Here is a 24,332-nt window from a genome sequence, read left to right on the forward strand (position 1 = left end):
AGGCACGTGCCAGGGACACAGACCGTCAGAAAGCTTATCAAAGCTGAGGGTGCAACCACGCCAGCGATCTCCATCTCCTGATTATCGATTCCCTCTCCAGCAACACAGGACCCGCAATAATCCCAATGCTCTAAAGGCCGCCGTACGTACACTCTACTACACCTTCCCAAGTTAATTCTTTTACCTGTTGTATAACCTACTACTTCTCTCCTCTTGACAGCACTCCATCACAATCTGAACTTACATTTAATAAAACCTTACAAAGACTTCTCGATAACCTTCATTTGCAGCGGCCCAGAGGGACAGGGAAGGGATTGTAACTGGGGAGATGGGCACAAACCCGGTAACTTGCAGATGAGGAATTACACTCGACCCGTGTGACCAACCGCTTTGCAGGCAACTTTAGGAATGACCGCACCCACCCGCGCGACGACCGCGGCTTTGTGCATTCGTCTGTTCTCCTCGTGCGCAGCCAAGCGTCAGTACAGACGGCCAGGACCAGCCTCCCACCTTGCTGTCGCTTTCTTCAGGCCAACAACATTCACAGCTGAAGGGACAGCAAGTTCAAACACCAGTTCCTCTTTGAAATGATTAATTCCCTGAAAGACTCCAAATAAAACGGCTGCAGCACCCTTAAGTGCTAGGCAGCAGGTCTCAAAAGGCATCTGTGATACGGGCAGCCAGACGTCCAGCTTGCGGTGGTTAAAGCTTAAACACTCACCAACACTCTCATGCTATGCGTATAAAAAACAGACACAAAATGTACTAGAAGTAAATTGACATACTGTATTTATTGCACAAATTTCCCCTAAAATTGGGAATGGTTATTATAATACAAGTGCACATCTTGGGAAATATATACAAAAACAGAAGAGGTAACAAGTATGTACATTTTACCCAGCATTTTACAAGTACCACCATCTAAATAATTTAGAGAAAGCAAAAAATTGTCATAAAACACCTATAATAACTAATGGGGAAAACATACGCAAGGTGTAAAATCCTTTCTTTTAAATATTTTTTGTTCTTAGCAGCCCAGTGTTTGCCAATTGCAACAAAAACAAATTTGCTAATTTGTGTGCCTAGTACACTTAGTTTTTAGCCAGAAAATTAAGACATGTTAATGGAGATTGGTAATAGTGGAAAAAAGAAACCAAATGTTAGTTTTCTATTCACATAAAACAATCGCAATATACTTTTAAAAAGTCGATGCTATAGTCCTGTAAAAGATCCCTTTTTGTATTATTTGACAGACATACGTACCGTGTTGTTCACGTACCCGACAAGTTAACTTACAGAAAACCTTCCCATCGCACGAGGGTTTTGGCTGTGCCGGACCATGGCGCTGCTCGGCCACCCCCGCACCAGGAGCGCCGCTGGGGCTGGGGCTCGGCGGGGCTGGCACCGGCCAGCGGGTGACGAGGAAGCCGCATCGGTGGCCTCGTTCATCCATGGCTGATTGAACACACCGTTACGATGACGTTAACGGGCTGTGTTAGGCAGAAGACAGCAGAGAAGGATGCCCACCACCCACCACCTTTTCCTCCTCCAGTTAATACCAATTTAAGCTGCGCAGCTGCGCAAGGGCCTTTCTTGAGTCAAATCCATTTCGAAGCGATACCAACAAGTCGCCTAATGAGGTTACGTGGAGGAGAACAGAGTGTTTTCCTGCAAAGGTGCATCATCAGCAGAGTCCCGGGAGGCGCCAGGGCGCAGTGCGGCGCTGCCCAGCGTGCAGGAGCCCCCCCGGCGGCAAGGGCAGGAGCCCAGCCCCGCGTTCCTCTGGCAGCGCCGTGACGCAGCCCGGCAGCACGGACATCACCAGGCTACAGCTGCAAATCTATGTACAACGCTCAGAATCGGAACTATCAGCTATATAACGTATCATAGCAAAGAGTTAAAAATTCATGTTCTGAGCTCAATCCTGTATTTCATCAAAAACATGTTTACACCACTGGGCCCCTATGTTTTGTGCTCCTTCCAAAAGCCAGGTGTAACATCATTGTGTGGTGAAGAAAGGACATTTGAAGCATAGGGGAGAAACATATCCTTAGATCACGAATTAAACACAAGTTTCTTCCCTGCAGCAGTCAGCGTTAGATTTTATATACAAAAGTTTCAAATGACACTGCCTATATTAACGTCTGGTTTACTTACTGACACAGACTCGGTACTACACGGAAAGGGGTGGGGGTTTGCCATGTAGATCTTTCCTGGAACAGAGTCCTTACATTACAGATTTTGAATATTACTGAAAAAAAAACCACTCCAGGTGAAATCCTGGCCCCAGGAAAGGAAGGGAGGAGAGTTTTGTTGTTGACAGTGGTGGGGCAGGGATCTCTCCTATTGTTTTCAAGTTTATCAAATGGTTAAAATAGATTTGTGTTTAAAATAACTCTGCAAACAAGAATAGCAGGTGTGCTACACTACTGAAAAGATGATTACAGAATGACGTATTTCTAGAACTGTTTATAGAGTCTAGCGACCAAGTGAACACGTATCTCCGACTTCTGTGGATAAACCATAAATTGCAATATACCGAAGAGAATCAATGAAAACAGACCCTAAAAATCAGCAACATTAATTGGCTGCTAGGACAAATACGCAAAGAAAAGCCTATAATGAAGTGTCCAGTTAAACTGAGGTAGTAGAGCCTTTGAAAACATAATCCACCTACCACTGTATATTTACATTACTTACACCAGATTGGGTCCATCAGCTATTCGTACAACTATTGTATATACAATGACAAAACAGTGATGGCTGAGTGAAGGAGAAATGCCGAGAATAAAATAAACAACATTTCCTGCTGGTAATCGCACAAGCGAGTAGAAAAGGGATTAGAGACATCTGCATCAAGGGTATATTTTTGAAAAAATAATTTTGATATTACTATACTATGGTGTAATCAATGTTCAGTTTTTGTAGAACGGTTTTAAAAAATATATCAATTAGTTACCTGAGCAATTAAGGGTAATAGCCTTTTCAGTTTTTCCCCAATGCTTTGGTACAGTTATTTCTAGTTCATTATTTCAATAGCTGACTGACTGCTGTAAAAAGAATATGATGTTGCAAGAACATTATAGACCATAAAAAAGTTAGAGGTAATAGTCATGTCATTCTGGGGACCCCACAGGGAACTTTCAGCCAACATTCTCTTTAGATTTTTTTTTTTTTTTTTACATTTTGATTACATTGTGGAAGAAAAGCATCACTTAGTATAAAGCAACATTTAAACATTATAAACATTTAATACTGGTTGCAACATCTGGCCAAGAAAGAGACTCTCCATCGCTGGTTTGTCTGTTGGCCTCTTCCTCCCTCCTCCTTGTGCCCTCCCACCCACCCCTGTTATTCCCTCTCCCCAGGACAAAGATCATAAATAAATTTTGGAGCCGAGTGACATTAATAAGCTTTTTACAAAAACAAACCAGCCCTCCCACCCCTGTTCTTCCTCTGGGAAGTATCCAGAATTTGACTATGACATGAAAAAAATAGAAGTTGTTTACAAATCATTGCAGCTTGAGAATTACGGATCTTAACGAGGTCCTAATCAGTAGAAGCCAGTCTGAAGACAACTGCTGCATTCTCTTAAGTTTGTAATTGGTGATAGCATCACGTATGTCTCAAAGCAGTTCTTCCTCACATTCCCCAATATAAAGTACAGTTAGCCATTGTGGTAGAAACTGGTAAAAAATGCAGATCTTCAGCTTTTGCTGAAATCTTCGCTTTCCTGTGGCTGAAATCTTAGGCTTACTCATTTCTCTTTTTTCTTCCTTTATCCTTTTTTATAAATGACCAAGTGGGAGAGGGAAAGTCTCCAACTGTCTGTGTAACGTGCAGTCATATATGGAGGTGCTGCGGCTCCAGGAGCAGTTTGTTTTAATTGCATCAAAGAGAGAGGAGCCAGAACAACTTCGCCTTCCACTTTGTTTCCAGAGGGGGGAAAAAGTCAATCTCTGTGGCCTCTGGCATTTTAAAGTAGTATCTGGGCAACATACGGAGAGTGAGTGCTTGCCACAGCTGCCAGCAGAGGGAGGTCACTGGATTCAATCCTAGAAGGAAGCAGAAGAGTCACGTCTAACCTAACCCGAAGCGTAGCTGGGCTGATCCCGCGCGGTAGCGGCCGCACCGCCTGCCGAGCCTGCGGCGCTCGGGCCGCCAGCGCACGCTGCGCCGGGTGGCCGGGCGCTCCCCACGCCAGGGAAGCCCGTCGCGCTCCTGTGCCACGGCAGCGCCAGCGCGGTTACACCGCGCAGCCACCACCCTGCTCCTGCCTCCCCTCGCTCACGCTGACAGCGACAGCTCTGCGCCGCCAGCGCCGCCCCGGCTCCCACCCGCCTGCTCGGGTGGTTTTTTCCCCACAGGGCCAACAAACCGGTGAGAAAGCAGACGGGGGGAGAAAACCCAGCAGATTCCTTCCTCCTCTCAAAGCAAAGGCAGCAATAGCTGAGGGGCCAAGCGCAGGAGCAGAGGACTAGGCTGAGCTGCGTCTGCAGCTCCCAAGGAAGCCCTGGCACTGTGCGGCAGCTCACCCCGCTGCAGCTGCTGCCCCATCTCCAGGCTCCACACACGCTCCGTGTGCCCGCCTGACCACCCTGTACTCCTCTGCATAAGAAGATACTCAAATCCTTCCTATAAACACCCCGTAAATAGCTTCTCTGCCTGTGCCCCACACCCACAGAGAGGTATTATGTGCCTTACATGACATAGAGGGTGTTTTCTGCCACGTAGGGAAAGTCAACCTGGAGGAGTCAGGTGCCCCACGCTGTCGAGCACTGACTGACCAACTAAGGAAGGAATCTGATAAGCTCTGGAGTGCTGAGCCCACCTTCCTGCCCGGAGGGAAGAGAGAAAGGTTGGGGGATCCTCGGGACCAAGCACTGGCTAGGGAGAAGCCTGCAGCCATGGGTGATTTATGCCACTCTACGGTTCCAGTCCCACTTAGGAATCCGTTTCGCTGTGCTTAGAACAAGCCCAGGCAGAGGATTTGGCACCAGGACGCGCAGGGCAGCGCTGCTCGGAGCGAGTTTGTGACCGTACCCCAGCACCATGCCCAGCTCCTTGACGTGAACTCTCATCTGGCCCTTGAGATACTCGGACAGCATCTTGCTTTTGAAATAGAGCTCCTGCAGCCGATCCTCCAGGTGCATAACACACTAGAAAGACAAAGGGAGTTGTGTCAGGGAGGAGACAGCGCCATATCCAAACCGCACCCACCTCAGAGCAGAACACCGCGGACCCCATACATCTATTGCCTTTTCCGTGGCCGTGTCTAGGTGAATAATTAGTAAGATATTCACTGGCAAGACTCTTACTTTTGAGCAGAAGCCTTTGACTGCATGTTAAAACAGAATTAATGAGACAGCTGTCTCGGCTACAGAGTGGTGTTCAGACAGCTCAAAGAGTTACATCAGGGGACGCACTGGCTATGAAAACTGCAGCTACGGGTATGTAAACTAGGCAGAACCTTACAACCTCTTTAACCTGTGAAGTGAAAGGATGCTTTAAAAACACCGCTCACTCGATTGTCATTCATACTTACAAAGTTTGGAGATAAATTATGCTTGTAAAGCTGAAGAGTGGAATGAAGCAGGTTGGAGACGAGACTGGAGACTAACACTTCTTTTCCCAGCTTATTATCAATCATTCGCCTCTGGCTACTGGCCACTTGCACCGTCCACTTGTCTGTGTCAGCAATAATGCAAACGGCTTCTGCAATCGGTTCATCCAGAACAGGATGCTAGAAACAGAAAAAGAATAGCAGAACCCTGAGAATGGCAAATGACAATGGTCCTTTCACAAAACATCACCATCCTGGATAGCAGGGATAGCATCCCAGGCACTGCTTCATCTAAAATACAGCAACATGTGCTAGCATTGCATTCCACCTACTAAAATCAGAGCTTTACTGGAAGCAAGGTACAGTCTTAGGAGGATAGTTGCCATTTTACATTTTCTTCCAGGCTTGGAAGTGTGTCACTGGCTGACAATTATATCTTTTGATACTTGATATAAAGAGTTTTGACGTATCTGAAGGATAATTTAAACCTCTAAAAAGGAAAGTACCAAAAATCCAACTTGCTGTTCGACAAGGCTGTGTTAACACGGTTGGATTTATTCCCAGTTGTCACTGGTTCCCTTTACGGGAAGGCCGGCAGAGGGAGTCAGGAACCCAGCCTGCGCCCAGCTCCTGCCTGCTTCCAGCCAGCCCACACCACGGGGGTTTTAGAAAGGGGGAGCATGTGGAACCCCACTGCCCTTCCCCGGCACATTTTTGGGGCTGACTGTTAGGAAGCATCTCCTTCCAAAGAGTCCCACAGGGACTTCACAGCGGGCTGGGATGCACTTACTATTTAAGTTAAACATATAAAATGGTGCTCGGTCCTTTTGTATCCTCTCAATCTTTGACTTTTGCAATTGAAATGTAAATCTCCTGATGGACATGCACCACAATTCGGTTATCGTCATCATCGAATGGTTTGGGTTGGAAGGGACCTTAAAGACCATCCAGCCTAGTGCACTGCCACAGGCAGGGACACCGGCCACCGGCCCAGGCTGCCCCCAGCCCCGTCCAGCCTGGCCTCGGGCACTGCCAGGGATGGGGCACCCACAGCTGCTCTGGGCAGCCCGTGCCAGCGCCTCGCCATTATGTCTCAGACACATCTCTCTCACAGCAGCAGCTACCTCACACTGCTGCTTCTGTTGCCTGTAGTTCAATTACACTTTGCAAATGGTTTAAACATTCGGCTTAAAACACAAGGGTTTCAAACAGCCCCTAGAACAACCATGCAGGGAGCACACTCACCCCCTGCGGGGCCGGGCACAAGGAAAGGGGGCAGTAAGGTGGGCCGGGCTCCAGGTGTGGTGCACAGCCTTAACTTCAGAGGTGGGGAAGAAGGGGACACTCCGGAGGCTCCCAGGGGAGCGCTCAGAGAAGCAGACTGCTCACCAGTCTGTGCACGGGTCTTTCCCCATTCCCTCGGGAATAAACTAGAGGGGAGCACAATCACACTCTGCAGCGACAGCCTGCTTTCCCCTCGTCTCCTGATGACTTTAAAAGGGGTAGGAAATGCCACGCTTCCCAGTCATGCCCCAGTTCATCTAAGGAAATGCTTCCGTGGAGAAAAGATGATTGCCAGCACACACGAGAACTGCGAGTCCCCTGAGGACAATTACCTTCATATTGGTTTCTCCTTTCCTGACAAAGCCAGCCGACACTATAGGACACTTTGACTACAATCCTAAAAAAGGAGTAAAGTCCCCAAATACTAAGCATTCCTGACGGCTTCACCACAGGTAACATATTTTGCCCCGCAAGCAGCAGCACACTGGTTAAACGTGCATGGGAAGAGGAGGGAGCAAAGGGAGCTTCTGCACAACCACCGCAGCCAGACTGTGCCCGGGAAGATCGGCACAGCAACCTCAGCGTCTGGTTGTGATTAACATCATTCCACCGCGTGGGTGTGCAACCACCAGCAGACTGCCATGCCTACAGGAGACTCCTCTCTAAGGCTGAGCACAGAGATCCGTCTTCCCAAGGGCATGAACCTCTCCGCTGGCTTCAGTGGAAATATTAAGTTTTTGTGCTCCAGATTTGCAGTGAAATACCCGTGTTTTTGCAGATGTTAATTGAGAGAGAGGAAAAAAATCGGTGACCTGGGACTGGGGAAACCTGAAGAGGCTGCAACAGTAAATATTTCCACTTCCAGCAGGTATGTACATTCAAAAACATTTGCCTTTCCCTACTGTGACAAATACATTTACCAAATATAGCTTAATTACCTGCACAGCGTGAGACAAATCTGACACCAAACAGTGCCTCAGCTTTTCATCACTTCCTATTCCTTGCAAAACAAAGTCAGGGACGTAAGATGAACAGTAGCCACCTAGTAAGGATCTTCCAAAATTGGCGATACTGGGCTGGACAGAGTTCACTTCAACTAATTTTGACCTGCAAGAAAGGTGTATCAGAGACACATACAATTTGCAAACAACAAATTCAGCTGACAGAGAGGTTGCATTTTCACTTCTATCACATCTCTTCTAACTTCCATTCAAGCACTTTTTAAAAAGCAACAGTTTAAAGTCAGCTTTTGCAGTCAGCCCATTGTGGAAGGAAAGGAAACAAGCCAAGACCACAATACATCATTCGTATTTTTTTCCAGACCACTGATCCCTCGATATTCTTCTACGACCAGCGGGCGCAGGAGATACTCTTCCAGCCACTGATGCCAAGTTAGGCAACGTTCCTCCAAACATGTGACATGAGAAGAGGCTCTAACTTTTTTAGGCTCTATTACTGCTTAATAGTACTTACCCAGGGAAGGGAATCTCGTATTCTTCTGCCCAATCTTCTTGCTCTCCTCCATAATAGTTACCGCTTAGTCTAGTTAGATCATGACCTGTATCCTCACTTTCGCTGTCACCCAGGGCACTATCTGAACTCTCATTTCTTGGAATGTCCCAATCAATTCCTGGGGCAACTTTTTTCTCCACGTTTTCTCTGTCCCCATGGGGGACGCGAATAGAGATTTTCTCTCTTTGGTCCTGCTCATTAAAGCAGTTTTTGTAGGTCTCTTGTCGAACAGAGTCCATAAATTTACAAAATTCGCTAGGTGGTTTGCTAGTCTTTGTACACAGCTTTTTAGAAAAGTCTAAACTACTGTTGTGAGCAAGAAGGTCTGTAGCTGCTTGCCCTGGAATATCATCAATAGTCCGGGTTTCAACTGAACTGTCATCAGTAAAATACTCGTCAAACAGACTCATGCTCTCGGCGTTGTACGGATTTGGATTCCAGCTCTGATGCTCACTAGCAACTTCAGGAAAGGGTTCAGCTGTCCCACAGTCTCTATTTTGGTCCTCGACAGTTTGTTTAGCTTCACAGTTCTGATCAGCAGACGCTCCTTCCTCCGTCGCTGGCGGGCTGTGATGCCTAGCAATTTGTTCCGCTACTGCCTGACTTCGGAGTTCGATGTCTGAATCAGGTGACATGGAATCTCCGATGAGGAAAGTCACCTTTGTCTGCGCTTCGGCAGCACTGCAAGAAAATGCATCGCAGAAGAGCTTATCTGGTGGCTTCTTCTCCACAGCAATGCCAGGTGACCTTGTTACGCTGACCGCCTGGTTGCCCGATTCCAGCGAGTCTTCATTCCTCCACACATTTGCTGTTGGCTCCAAACCAGATTCTGTCACTACACGTTTTTCTGGTGAAGCTGACCCTGCGCACACCACGGTCTCTAGTTTTGTGTCCAGGCAGGATCTTGGTGGATTAATATCAACAGCATCTTCCTGGCAATCGTCAGGAACGATAGTTCTGTTCTCATCTGAAGAAGTTTCCAGCTCTACCTTAGGAGTGCTTTGCGTGTCTTCTCTCTCTTGCTGCGAAACACCTTCTATGTTTTGTGCAAGGGAAACGGGACATTTGCAGTATTTACAGCTACAGTTGGGAGTTCTCATTTCTTCAGCCTCCGCTGGTAGCAAGTTGCCCCTGTTCTTGTGCATTGTGACAAGCACATACTCGGATTCTTCTACTTCTCCCTTCTCCAGCGTGGTAGTTATAACAGTTCCAGGCATGACAATGGCTTCATCTTCCCCATTTTCTAGAAGATGCGTTTCTTGAAGTTCAGAACATCTGATGAAGTAAGTAAGGAAATAAAGCAACCTCTGTACCAGGTCATGCCTTTTGCCAACCACAACTGTTTTTGCTAATCTCACAGGTGATCCAATAGCCCCATACAGGTCACCTAAACCAGGAAAAGAAACAGATAATTATTTCCCACCTTTATAATAAGTTGTTCTTCTAACAGACAATTGTTGTGGCCAGTTTTCAAAGGCCAGGTCTACAACAGAAAAATTAGTACTAAGGCAGAAGAGCGATGACAGCTACGCTAGTTATTTTGTTTTCAATACAGAGAATCTCAAAGATGCTGTTGGTATCGTATGTAAGGTGACACACTGGTCAGGGAGACATCTGATCTTGCACATTAGGGAGCGTTCGCACCACCTAACTTCAGTGCCTAGCTCTGGAGGCTTGTCTCCTGTGTTCCTTATATAGCCATCAAGAGAGAGGAGGCATCTGCTCTGAATGACCCTGGACAGTCTGGAAACTGGGCTGAACTTTTACCCACAAAGAGAAAGCTGTAAGGAGAAACAAACCTAATGCCAAGGACCGGGGCAAAAAGCGGCAGTGGTGGGTGCACAGCTGAACCCAGCCTTCTCCTCCCTCCCTCCCCTTGAGCTCTGCCATGCATTGTTTTGACTGTACTCCAGATTCACCTGGAGAAGTGCCTGTGCATGTGCTGTTCTGGAGGTCTTAGGGCACGGCATGAACAGGGATGAAGGGACGAGGGATCCAAGAGGCCTCGAAAGCCAATGTAACCACAGTGGATCCCTTCAGTCCCATGAGGTCTGAAACGAACTCTTCTTGCCAACTCCCTGGCCACTCCTGCCTATACCCGAATAGGGCAACCTCGCAAAACCTTTCTTTCCCTTCCCTAACCAAATTCCATGAGAGTTTGTGTGCAGAGCAGGACGAGCTGACCAGGAAGTAGGAAGCTCATCTCCCCTTCTCTACTCAGCAATTAGAAGACAGTATGACCAGGTACTCAACTGACTAGTCTTTGAGACCTTACCCAGGGTTTGCCTCGTCATGATTTCCTGTACTACGTCACTCCTTTGCCTGCTGTATTGAGGGTATGTTCATTTTTATCAACTGATGGATCTTCTTGCCTGGCTCTTTCGAGAGCCAGGCTTACTGATAGCAGCATCCCCCAAAATAAGAACCGATTTCCTTACAGAGGCAGGACCAGAGGGGGACTGGAATCCTCCATCATCACCAGGGCAGCTGACCTAACTTAGGTGATCTGCCACAGATGACTGAAGAGGTCTTTACTTTTTGGCTGTCATTTCATCATTGATAATGCCTTAAGAAATTAGGGCCCATATAAAAAAATACAGTGACCACCTCTAAGTTTGAAATACGCGCTTTTGTCTTGTTTTGAATTAAACCAAAAATTAACGTGGGGGGAAGTAACAAGCATCCATAAAACCCACCACGCGCATACCATTTACATAAAGCTTTGGACGGTTTAGTGATGTTTGCCACATACCGAGCTGTGCCCACAGTGGGTTGTACGGGTGAGTTTTGGCCAGCATGTCCACGCTCTGGGAAGAATGCTTTTCCAGGAAGATTCTTATAGGCGGCTGGCCGTTTGGCATGACAGTAGGGACCCAGGCCAAGTGGTTAGTCAGGACTGCAGTCAGTAAAGCTGGTAAAAACCTGAAAGCAAAATGTTCAACACAGGTTTTTTTCTAGGTACACACTCAGGATGTTAAACTGACAGCAGTTCTACAGCCTGTATGGATCAAGGATTGCAGAAACAACCTAACGAAGTCAACAGAGATTATTCCTTCAGTCTTGGCTCTCTGGGGGGAGAAGGGAGGGATGTACCCTCCCTCCCACCCCTGCAAAGCTCTTTTTTAGAACACAAATTTAAAGTAAAATGAAATATTTTAAAACTGTGGCATCTCAGTTCCTCTGTTTGGTAATAATTATGAGACTTCCTATTTTGCAAGCTTTGTGTTGTAAAACATCTCAAAACCAACTTACTTTGTTCGCTGTAAGAAAACCGCGGCACTGTGTGGCCTCTGTACACTGAGATCCTAAACCCTTAAGATCTGTGACTGTTGGTGAGAAGGAAGTCTATTGCGACCAAACCTGTAAAATACCTGGGTGCTGTGTTCTTTCGTCTAACTGTGATGTGATTTCAGCACATACAGCTGCTTCGTTCCAAAAATAACACACACAGCCCCCCAAAGTTCTCTGGCTCAGCCGGAGAAGGCTGTGTCCTTGCACTGGCAAAGCAGTTTTCACTAGCTAAGCAAGTAAGGTGAAAAACCTTTCTGACAAAAGTTAACTATCTGAGTCGTTGCAAGGACTGAGAGTGGTTTCTGCTCCATGGAGGGAAGACTTTCCTTCCCAGCCCTTTCCTGGCAGGAGCAGGCAGAAGCACAGCCCCAGAGCCCCCCGCATGCCGACCGATGGTGCTGGCAGACGCCGCAGCAGCTCAGGTGCACAAAGGCCACCGAGCCTCAGAATAACGTCATCTGAACAGTCTGCAAGCGTCAGGAACCCTGCAGCTTAAACTTAGCCGTTTCCTCACTGTTGCCTCACAGCCGAAGGAGGAAAGGAGATTTAAAACCGGATTGAAATGATATGGGGCTCGATTTTCCTCTTGCTTCTGTCAGTGTAAATCTTACTATATTTAAAATAAAGCAAGCAAACCCAAACAAATGACCATGTAAATGTAACAAAGATGTATAGGGATCAGAATGGCAGGGTCCAAAGGGGCCAATCCCAGGAAAAAGCTTCCACTGCAGCAGGAGATGATTTTAAGAAAAAACCTCTGAAGCCCTGAGCACTCCCTGTGGTTTCTCCCATTGCACTGAGGCAGGAGAAGGCAGACCACGCTGACCACCAGCGGTCACCCTCCCATCTGGGGGAGAGAAAAGAGGACAAGGTTGGCGGCCGAGCTGGAAGCCAGTGAGCAGCAGCCCCTTCCCCTCCGCAGCCAGCAGCTTCCCATGAGCTAACAGCTGGTCCTTCAGTGCCATTCTCACTCAAACTTCACATGTTTGTGCTTGTTTTAGGACTTCAGTGGAGCCAAACGCTTTAAAAACTTCCTCTATTCATGCCCTGGGGAAAGAGGATGAAGTGTTGACAAAGGAGGAAATTTATCAGATTCTCCTGAGTTTATCAAGAACATTTTCTCTCTCAGTTTTTAACAACTGCTCACGGCTTTGTCCTGAGGGCAGAAAGATGAGCACTAACGAAGCACACCATTTCTTCAGTGGCACTTTACAGAAGTCAGGTTTAAGAGCAATTTGCGGTCAGACAGTATTACAGGCACGGCCCGAACTGAATGTCTAACCTTGCTCATCATATGATAACTGATTTTGAAAGGTAGATTAATGCATTTCATAAGGTACGTTCATCCCCTTCCAGACATACACACCCATCACACGCTTCCCATGGACATGTTTCAAATGTTTAGCCTCTACCGACATTTAGAGGACTGCGGGGAAGCAGGCATTTAATGAGATCCTGCCTGATTTCTTTTTTGTTTTAAAAGGAAGGTATTTCTGGATGGTCTTTTGATTCTTTTGATTACCAGGATTTTAAAAAACAATTCAAAAATTGGTTTGAAAGAACAAGGCATAAACACATATATAACTTAAAAACTAAAATCCACCATACTGGTTTTTAGAAGCATTTTCCATCAGGAAAGTGAACTCCTTCATGAAGCGGTGGCAAAGCTGGTTCTTTTCTGGTGTCCCCGACATCATAGTAAGCCAGACAGGCTCCCCAATGCGTGGCATCGTGTACAGATTGCAAATAGTTGTTCTAGAAAACAAAACCAAAAAATCCAGAAGAGTGAACAAAAGAACGAAAGGCAGAACTCCCAACTCAAAGAATTTACTGCAGCATTCAGTTCCAGCTGTCATTCCTATCAGAAACAAGTTTTCTCTCATCAACCATTACCCAAACTGTGCTGTTCATTAAATCGCATGAATTCACCCTTCCACCTCAGAGTGAAGCCTCACAGGTTCTTCATGCACCTCCCTAAACCGAGCCCAAACACAGCAACAACTCACTGTCAGAGGGCAAGAGCTGCCCTGTGCCGAATGGAGAAGTACATCAGTTTTTGTTACCTCCCTGCCTTCTCGCCATTTCATTCAAAACATGTAAATCCTCCCACAGTTCTGCTTGATTTAACGACTACGGCAAGTTTATGTGTATCTGACTTTTAAAAATATCTTAACTTCCTCCTTGCTTTAAAAAATAGGTGTATCTCCAGGCCAAACCCACCAAAGCATGGATTTGTAGAGCAGGGGGGCCAGCTTACTTCTTTAGCTTTGAATACAGCATACGAGAGTCAAAGTCACCCCAGGGTTTTCCAGGATTACATACCTACCCACATCCTTTTTGATTCTACAGAGGACAGTAAACGTCTGATTAAAACTTCAGGTCTGCAGTAAAGCACCAGATTAACCCCCCACCAGTTTATTCTTAAAACAAAACTATAGTTTAGTTTAGATTTTAGAGGCGTTTAAGTGCAATGCCTCTGCTATGACAGTATGGGAACCTGCGTTTTCATCACAGTATAAGCCTGAAAAACCAAAACAACAAAGGAAATGACTGATCAATTCAGGTTTCTCCCCACTACTTTTTCTAGAAGAGGTATTTTCGTTTTACAAGACAGAGATTTACATTATCCCTAGAACCATCCTTGATTTGTAAAGACCTTCTATGGATACACTTGGCTAAAAACTTATCGACACTTCCAGCAGTAAAGCAAGGGCTGTGCATGTCAGGCAGGCAAACACACTGGAGCAGCAGCTGCCAAATCTTCGTGGTTTAGTGTTTAAAGTGAAACTCCCTGGGAAGTGAGAGCCCCGCACGTCAGCAGCAGAGCAGCATGCAAGGGCGCCGGCGCAAGGGGCAGGAAGGAATTATTCCCTGGGTATTCGGCAGAGAAGAAAGCAGCTGTACAGTGACAAGACCCCCCCAAGAGCAGCTCCCCAAAGGGCAGCAAAGGTGACCAGGCACTGTGCCAAGGTCACCGTGACTGCTCAGGTAGAAAGGCGGTGAGGAGGACAATGGCATCTTCTGCCTTATTTCTTCTATCAGTTTTCATTACGTACAAAATCCATCCTGTGTGTTTGCAATCAACCCCATCTTGCTCAAAGGTGAGATTTTCAGACACCCCACTGCCACAGACATGAGAGGAAAGTCAGAAGAATGGTCAGTGGGCTGGAGAGGGGGCAAACTCAGGTTTCATGCTTACCAGAACACAGCACCCAGAGGGCCTGCTGCCTGCGGGGCCAGTTTCCAGCAGCCTGGGAGCTGCTCTACGTTACCCTCTGTGGCGGGTCCTCTCTCGGGGGGAAGCACAGCCTGCTTACGGACCTGGGCACGGCAGTCCTGCCAGGGTCAACCAGTGGGGCAGGCAGCCGGGGATACCGCACTGCCGCACCGGGGTGGGGGAACCGGAGGGTCTCCGGGGACACCAGGATTTCATGGCAGTAGCAAGCTGGGACTAGAGGTGGGATTATTAAGAGAAGGCTTTCTGTTCACAGCCCGTTAACAGATGGATGGATGGATGTTGAAGAGGCCCAAAGAAAGGGAGAAACCCCAAATCCAGGGACTTCAAAGCTCCATGAGTTTCAAAGCTCTAAACAAGTATCGAAACTTATATCCCCCCACACAGCTGACCTTAGAATCTGAAAATAAATTGCACGACTTAAGGTAAAATACAGCTTATTTCTCCTTCATATGCAAACGAACCCAAGCCAAGCCTCTTGCAGCTTGGCTGTTTTGATAAAAAGAAACGACTTCTATGCTAAAACCAATATATTAAAATATTTGTTTTTGTTGAAAAGATAGACCGAGTCTTGTGATTCGTTATTTACTATTCTGGTAACCCTGGCTGCATCTGCAACTGATAGTGTTTCCTCAGAGAGAGATCAGATTGCCCTGGCCGGTGGCCAGCAGGCATGTGACTGCAGTGCAGGGAACCCTCCATGCCAGCGCAGGCAGCAATGGCACACAGACCAAGGGCAAGGATTAACAGCTTTCCAGCTCTGCAAACACGGGGGGAAACAGCTCCTTCAGTTTCTTAAAGAACCACAAAAAAAAAAAAAAAAAAAAAGCCCCACACCCCCCCCCCCAACAACAAACCCTAAAACACTACAGGGAATTTACCCGGATTTAAAAAATAACAACCATTGAAAACCAAATTGAAGACCCCTCAGCCATCTGCAGCAAGAAGCCCCCTCCCCTCTGCTTGCTGCCTCCCCTCCCCACCCCCCGCCAGCATGGAGCAGTGGCATGCAAGGGAAAAGTTCAGTTAACGAGAGGGACTGTTCTTTTGAGGGTTTTGGTACATTTGAACCGATTTGTATCTGGAAATGCTTCTGGGAGGCAGAACTCCAGTCTGGACTGATGGGCACCTCAGCACCAGCAATGGGTGCAGCCAGCACAGGGGGCCGGGGGAGCTCTGCAGGAAATTGCTTTGCACTCAACAGCGGCTTGAAACCCAACAAAGCACAACCCAGCCATACAAAAATGAAGGCCTGAGCAGAATCCCTCCTGCAAACCCTCTGGGGTTTGCTGCTCTGCAGATGCAGATGGCACCGAGTCGAGCAACCCTGCTGCCTGCAGACAGGACGGCACTCACGGTGCTACGAGTGCCACGGCAGCCGCCCCTGGCATGGCATGGCGGCAGATCAGGTGTCACGCTGCTACCTGCTTCACCCTCACCCAAATACATCTCAAACCTCCCCGGCCTTTTTCCTGGTTTTTAATACCAGTCTGAGACATCTTTCCCTGGCGCTGTACAAACCAAAGGAGCCAGATGGCTCCTTGTGGATGAGAGCATCCCTCTGCAGCGCCCTTCCTCCCTAAGGGAAGCACTCCTGACCCTCAGCACTGTGCAGTGAGAGCTGCTTTGCTATTTAAGAGTTGCAATATAATGGCAAAGCTTAGCTTCTCTTTAGAGATTGTTTCAAAAAAAGAAAAAAATCAGTGGTTTAAAAAACTTAATTCATACGCATCTGCTCCCTATCCTCATCGCTTCTTTCCAAAGATGATTTTTCCTTAAAAAGGGGAAAGAAAACAAAGGCAGTAGTAATTGCTGCAATGACTGCGGGAGCGGGGCTCCCCCACGCAGGGAGCCCGCAGGACTCCTGTCCCATGCTGGCACCGGGGCCAGCCTGCACTGCTGAGCAAAATGCACCACTTGGTTCACAGCAGCATAAGCTGCTTAAAAATTACTAGCATAAAATAGGATCAAATCTGGCTGCCAGAAAGCAGAGAGGTGTTTCCCTGGGCCTTGCCTTCAGTGTTTCCTTGCCAGTCTGTGTATTTGCCACACAGGTATTAGTCAGATGCGTAATCTGTATTATCAATGTGCTGCGTTGGCCTCAGGGACTGGGGGAGTCGAAATGTTTATGCAAGTACAGTAGCTTATTTCCTAAGTCATGTGTCTGCACAGCTGACATCCAAAGAGAGTTTTAAGCCTCTAAGTCAAGTGTTAACAGCTAAATCCATCAGTGCTTTAGAAAATTAAAAATTGCTGGAAATTGAATAATGATGCAAGGGTAGGCCTGGAGCTGGGCACCAAACTGATGCAAATTCACCAATAGCACAAACCTGCAGAAGCAGCCTAGCCCTTCCAGAGAAGGCAGCTTTGTTTTTTGCTGGATGAGACAACAAGAGCAAAGGAAGAGGTTGGTTTTGCTACCTTCTTTTTCCCCCTCCACCCTCCAGTACCAGCAGGTAAATGCCTGCCAATGTCCAGCTGACCCTGTAGCCGGCTCCTTACAATAACCCTGCTTGAAGGCTAGCCAGCCGACCTACAACCACAGCACCTTCCCTGCAGATGGGGACTTTTGGGTGGCAGGAGGGTATGGTAACAAACGTCACACTCCCTCCTCCCTTCTGGGATCAGCATGGCAGCGTGTAGCTGGTCCCCCATGCCCCAGTGACTTGATTTTATTCTGATCACCACAGGAGTACACACTAGCTACACTTGACAACCTCTGAAAGCTGGGGTTTAAAAAAAACTGAAAAAAAATCTCCTTCAGAAAACAAACAAAACACCCCAGACTGCAATGAGTTAAACCAGCACAGGATTATGTTTTAGAAACACCAACCCACTGAAGTCAGCACCCTTCTTCCCTCCAGCACAATTTGCTAAGAGAGCAGGAATCAACACAAGTCTCAGGTTCACCAAAGGACTCAGGCTCCTGACTTCCCCGTGACTTCAGTGGGAAAGCAGACGCCTGAAGAGATAATACTGGCCTAAATGGGTTTGCTGGACCTGTGCCAAAGCATCTTTGCATCCAGCCTTCAGTATTTAAATACGCCTTGTTTTCCTTACCAGACCCACATCGTGTTGCTTTGAAAAGCAAACAGCTTTTGCATGTTACAGAAACGCTTTTCTTGATGGCAGCACACACTGCCACCCTGAGACACCGCAGAGGCACGAGGACCTTGCCCGCTGCAGGACCTGCCCGGGCTGGGGGCACTGGCTGGTGCACGCCTCTGAATGCACTCACTTAAAAAAACCAAAAAACAAACCCAAACCAGAATTGCCAAAGTCTGCTGCCCCAGGAAATTAATTTATATGAAATTAAACTGGATTTAATTTACTTCATTACAGTACTACAGGGTAATATTTGTATCACCATGGAAACCTCTGCATAAAACTGGTAGTGGGACACATGCTCCCAGCGCTGGTTGCGCAATGGCCGTGTCAAGTGAAGGACGGTGCTCGCCGCGGCTCAGCAGAGTGCTCAGCAGAGTGCCAACCCTCCCATGTCCGCCGGGACATTATTTTCCTCCTCAGCCCGATGAGAGGAGACTTCCTTGTCCCGTCTCAGCTCAGCATCACCGAGCCTCCCTCCAAGGAGGAAAAAGCAAGCAAGGGGGATTTTGCCTGTGTTTTCAGGGTTATTTTTGCTACATTTGACTTGGGATACGTGCCCCTCCCCAGCACTCAGGAACTGTTTAACTTGGAAGGACAAAGGAGAACGGGCAAAGTCCACTGAGTGTATCTTGAGGGGGAACGTTTGGGGGGAATTTTTGGGAAAACAGCTGGGGAGTGGTGTTAACACGGAGTGGGAACATGGAGAATGGCTCTGGGTGAGAGCAGGAAGGAGAGCAGAGCTGGGGGGAGTGGAGGAACCACCGTGGCTGCTCAGAGTTGCCGAACTTGTCTCGGGCCCCTGGGCAGGCTCAGCGGCTCCCAGCAGTCACAAGCTCTCTCTGCTCCCTCTCTTGGCACTGCTTATCCCAATCCACCTCTCGCCGCAGGCCCACGTGCTCTCTTCCCTGCCTCCTGTCCCTGCGAGCATATCCTCTGCCCTTCCATGCAACTACATGGAAATGAAGTTCTAAAAAAATAGAAAACAAACCAAATACACTGTGCCTTCATCCTGCAAAACCATCTAATCCGTGGCATTCAGGTAGTAACTGCAATTGCAGAAAAATGAGTGAGCCCTCAGGATCCTTTGCTGTTCAGTAAAATACATCCTGATTGTCAGGATTTTCTTTTTGTAACATCAGAGTGCTCTCTTCTATAATGCCTTTTAAACGCAGCTCTACACTGGTTGTAAAAGGAAGCACTTTGCCACTCCCATCTGAGAGGAGATGAATCACTTGAAACAGACGGATTTCATCTTAATTCCCTCCCCATGACTTAAACTCTGGAAAGAAAATACAGTTAAATGCCAGGGATGTGCTTATCTGCCTTACTTTGTACATTAACTGTTGAATGGAGATGCTCAGCAGGTACTGATAGCAAGAGATTACAATACTGCATTTTACTGTGTGAAAAAGATAGTCCTTCTTCTTAGTAGCTGGTTATCTGAAACGCCTTTAGAGCGGAATTTAGAGATGAATAAAAGCTTTGCTCACACATAAGAAAATACACACTACAGGAAGATTTCCCTAACATGGCTTTGCAATTTTTTTCCCTCCTCTCATAAAAGACAATTCAAGAGGTTGCTAGGAGCTTCATTACTTCCTAAAAAACAGAAAACCTTAATCGTCTGTGTCCTGTTCACACCAAGCCCTGATGGATATACACACTTGGCAAAATCTAAAACCACAAATGGATTATCATGGCTTGCTATCACCAATACCTTTATTGTACTCACTTTTGCAGAAGACTTCAGACATTGTAAGTTACCTATCCTGCCCTAAGAAGATCCTTCTAAAACAGACTTGAGTGCTTTTGAAGAGACAGACACAACAGATAGGAGACAAACTGCTCACCTGAATTCATTAAGGGCATCAACAATTCTGTTATATGCCAAACTCCGCTGACTGGCATCAGCTGATCTACGACTCATTTTCATAGCCTTGAAAACAATCATTAAACAGATAAGTAACACATAGCTACAGAAGGACAAAAAAATGGAAAACAGTCATGTGTTTTACTTTATCTTTCATGCAACTAGTCATGCAAATAGTTTTTTCAAGTGATAAAATGATGTTACAAGTGCCAACTTTCATTTCTGAGGAAAGACAGGTGAGGCACACGCAACTGCAGCCTCTACTACCTGTGTGTTTTTCATCATTCAAGGCATAAAAGGGGTCAAAGTTTTCATTGTAGGGGCAAAGTAACTACTATTTCCTATAAGAGAGATTTGAAGCAAATCTAACCGCACATCTGAACCTTCGATCTTCAAAAATTTCCTACACATCAGAATCCAGAATCAGAGGGTAAAATAAAGGGAAAGAAAAAAAATCTCGGTATTTATTTACAGCCTGGAAGAGCCTAGAGATGGGTTCTTACTCTGCAATCCACTACACTCAGATACAGCTGAAATGGAGGTAGAGGTGGCCTTAAAAGCACCTTTCCCCCTTGGCTGATCAGGGCTTTGCTGGGAGCTTACACAGCACAGCGACTGTTCTGGCTTTCAGCAATCCCTGTAATGCAGCATGCTCTGTTCTCAGCTCCTCTTGTGCTTCTACGAGCAGTATGAAATATCGTCAAAGATGTCACGGAGCAAAACTGGTGCAATTCCTACACCCAACAGCAAGCTGATCCCACTTTTGTAAACTATTACAAGAGTTGGGGATTAAATCTGACAGGGCTGGGGGGGAACATAGAGCAATACAAGTGCAAGAATCAAAAGAGATTGTATTTACCTGCTCTATTGCACTCTTCAGTTTGTTCATGTGACTCTCAAAAAGAGGGAAGTGTGAGAAGAAGAACTCATTAAATTTGTTGTTTTCATCTTCGTCTCTTGAGAGTGAAAAAATAACTCCAATTGCTATCTTTTTCTTCCTAACAATTCCTTGGCTAGGACCAGAGCTGTCATCTGACAAGTTAAAGCTTTCATCCATGGACCTTGAAGCATGAAAAAAATAGAAAATTAACGTAATCCACTGCTTAAAGTTGTACCTCTGTTTCCTATGTAATTTCAATTCTTGAACATTTAACTTCAATAAGCACCTTTTGTGTGCATGTGTTGTCAAACTGTCACCTTTGATAACATCCACTTTGCAATTTTTTTACAAGCAACCATTAACTGATCCTGCAATCACAAAAGCTGGAGCCAGATTCAAAGCGTCTGTGGGATCAGAATATAGTATTCTACTTCTCTCCCACCTCTGCCAAGCATTTGTTTGGAGTAGGATTTTAGGGCTTCTTATCCTCAAAAGTAAAGCCTACAGGTTTACATTTTGCTGAAGGCTTTCTAGTTTAGTCCAAAACAATGAATGCCACGAAGAAAACAGATGTTAAAAAAGATCAGGCGTTGAAGTGCAGCTTGACTTACACCTCTGTGAATATGCCACAGAAAGCAACAGCAAGAGCAGAAGTACATAGGCAAGAGCAGAATCAAGCTGACAATGGTGGAAAAATCTATGGGCAGCAACCAGCATTTTCACTCCCAGCTCACCATCGAGGGAAGACCCCATTCTCCAAGCTGGTAGTCTGGCTGCGACGCCAACGCCGCTGGTAACTGCTAGCACAGCTTTTGTTAAACGAAGAGCCCGGAGATGGAAACGGAGTGATGAGCAGACTGCTAAGAGATGCTGCAATAATAAGAGGAATAAATAAAAATCTCTTCAGAAGAAAGAGCACTTGGAAAATAATACTCGGAACTAAATGAAGCCCCTCAAGGTAAACTGGTGTTGCTTCTCAAATGCCTTCTTTTGCTTATCTGTGTTTCTTATCTAAAAATAACCAGTTCATAGTATTAACAAGATATACAAGCACTACAAGGGTGGGACAGTCCTGCAGCTTTACATAACAGGCAACATACAGGCTGCACCTTGCTCATCAACCCTGAGTATTGGGCAAGAAATTCCTTGTGGAAAGGAGTAATGTTACATCCTTCAACAGCCTTTCCAATCCTAACCTTAGGTGCCCAATATCCTGAATGTGGGGGGAAGAGAGGGGGTCATGGAGGCAAATATTAATGTTTTAACATTACCATCCACCTCAGCTTGGAAAGGACATGACAAGTATCATTTAGAAATGCTGCACACCCATTTTAATATTTAATTTGCCTTGCTTATTTGCAGCACGCTTTAATATAAACTGCACTGCTGTTCAGATTACCTCTGTGAGGTTCCTAATGCAATACCCTCGACACCTACAACATCTGTACACATAGATACAGGTATGCATTAATGCTTATATATAGCAAAACAGAACAATCACATTTTAGCACAGGAAAAACTATTTCGTGATGTCTAAACATCTCACTGGTGGCTATTACTGAATATTTTTGGAGTCTACAGGGTTAACACATGGAACTGACATTACCAGATCTTGCTATACCGCTGTCTCTGTCCTCATTCTGCTCCCTCCCAGGCATATCCATAGGGTTGCTATGAACTGTAAAACAAGGAATACCAATTAGCAGGGGAATATACAGTTCCTTTCTTGTTTGCAGATCTCCATGTAATTAATGAAATAAAAACATGCTCATTAATTCAGATCAACAGCACTGCACAAGGCCATCACCAAGAAAGACTGCTTAGCTGAACAAGCCAAAACACTTATCTGAAAAACTTGTATGTATTTTTCTGAAGTCCATACGTTTATTTTAGTACAAATTAAAACAATTACACTTTGTTTCTTTACACAGATATTTTAAAATGAAATTTTAATGTACCAGAAGGATGCTGGTCACATTAGTAGTGCACAGGGTACAGACAAAAAACTCACCAAAACCAATACAAACATGACTTCATTCATATACCAGCTTTCTCATATTTAAATTATATACATAATTTAAAAAGGATTTTACAATGCTGTCTTGAAGAAAATAAATATTTTTAAATTGTGATCATCGCATTGGTTGTTCAACTAAGCTGTAAGCTGTCCAGATTCACAGTCTGCATATACCCAAGATCAAAAGCGTCTCAGGCTCAATAGTCTTTAAATGTGATATATTTTATACATGTGTGTGTGAAATAAAAGCTACTCAGCCATGGAAATAAGACCCAGCCACTAAAAGTAAGAAATGTCCATTTCAAATGAACCTAGGTTAGCTTTAGTTTTTACAGATTGGTTGAAACAACTCCAGGTCAAAACAGATTGACACTACTGTGAAGTATTATTTCCAGAAATATAAAATCCACCATTAAATGTGTAAGTTCCCAATATTAAAAAAAACAACCAACCCACCACAAAGAGGACTATTAAAATGCCTGCTGTCCTCTGGGGATGTAAAACATGTGTCCAAAAAGGTGTGAGAGCAGACATCACATGCTTTTTTTTTTTTTTTTTTTTTAAAAAAAATATATATACATACATCTTATTTCCAGGGCTAAACTACAAATCCACACAGTTTTGTCACACCAGCTAGACTAGCCACACAGCACAGCACACAGCACACTGCAAACCTGCAAAGAAAGAGGCGCTCCGGATCAGGCGGAGCGGACCTTGCTCTGAGAATGCCCGCCTAGGGCTGCAAAGCTGTGAAAGACCTACATGGCAAAACGTAAAATACACATGAAAGAATGAGGTTAGTAAAGCAGAACAGTCTGTAGGGAGGGGGCCAGGGCAGGGAGAAGATATAAGCCAACATAAATGCAGACTAACATATGCAGGAGAACAGCTCTTACGCTTAACAAGAACGTTGGTTCAAGGATATGCCTTACACTTGGACTATATAGTATTTATAGAATTAAAATAATAGACCCAGCTTTACGCTGTCTCCCATACAACGATGGGGTTCCTCTACAAGGGCTTTTTTTTTTTTTTTTTTAAAGTTGAAAAATGATTAATTTATGCAGGCTCAAAGCCTAACTTGATCACAAACAGGAGATTCATGGTGGAGTACAATGTTTGTTTTAACATCCACACTGGTGGGGTGGCTGAGGAACGCTGCTGCTGAAGACAGGGAGGATGGGGGAGAAGGCAGGCAGAAATTCGTCTTAGTAGAACCAACAGAAAATTACAGGCTGAAGTAGTTCTGAGGACAGTCAGTACATCAGCTTAGTAAAATGATCATACAGAAAACAAATGTTAGCAGTCTCAGCAGTCCATTTTAAAAGTAATACTGGACCCTAGATATACCAGGGAAAGAGTGTATTTACTGTACAGAGAGCCAGGAAAAATGCATGTGTAATTTTAATGAGTTAATTGCCAGTTCCTCTCCTCAATTTGAGGCTTCTGCTCACTCAAAACTTTCTGATTATACAAAACATGAAGGTTGCACCTCAACAAAGCTCCCTTCCTTCCCCTTAGGTCTTCAGTTGTTAAAGAAAAAGACAAGACCACCAGTGCTGTGTTTTTGTT

General features: G+C 45.7%; 1 protein-coding gene across 3 annotated transcripts in view; it reads right to left on the reverse strand.

Annotated features, from left to right (window-relative positions):
• Positions 1-772: 772 nt before the first annotated feature.
• The window catches only part of FNIP1 (folliculin interacting protein 1), a 70,319-nt gene continuing 46,759 nt past the window's right edge, over positions 773-24,332 (reverse strand). For 2 of the 3 annotated variants that reach the window (XM_056348760.1, XM_056348761.1), the window contains exons 7-18: positions 23,435-23,518; positions 22,350-22,421; positions 21,478-21,613; positions 20,723-20,924; positions 19,844-19,929; positions 13,259-13,405; positions 11,112-11,281; positions 8,321-9,746; positions 7,786-7,954; positions 5,546-5,743; positions 5,044-5,159; positions 773-4,055 (exon numbers count right to left, since the gene is read on the reverse strand). In XM_056348760.1, the coding sequence (XP_056204735.1) occupies positions 3,977-4,055; positions 5,044-5,159; positions 5,546-5,743; positions 7,786-7,954; positions 8,321-9,746; positions 11,112-11,281; positions 13,259-13,405; positions 19,844-19,929; positions 20,723-20,924; positions 21,478-21,613; positions 22,350-22,421; positions 23,435-23,518 (2,885 nt within the window). In that variant the 3' untranslated portion in view covers positions 773-3,976. The remainder of the gene's footprint in view (positions 4,056-5,043; positions 5,160-5,545; positions 5,744-7,785; positions 7,955-8,320; positions 9,747-11,111; positions 11,282-13,258; positions 13,406-19,843; positions 19,930-20,722; positions 20,925-21,477; positions 21,614-22,349; positions 22,422-23,434; positions 23,519-24,332) is intronic. The other variant, XM_056348762.1, reaches the window with a different exon arrangement.

This window comes from Falco biarmicus, chromosome 8 (genome assembly GCF_023638135.1).
Source record: "Falco biarmicus isolate bFalBia1 chromosome 8, bFalBia1.pri, whole genome shotgun sequence".
Classification (NCBI taxonomy): Eukaryota; Metazoa; Chordata; class Aves; order Falconiformes; family Falconidae; genus Falco; species Falco biarmicus.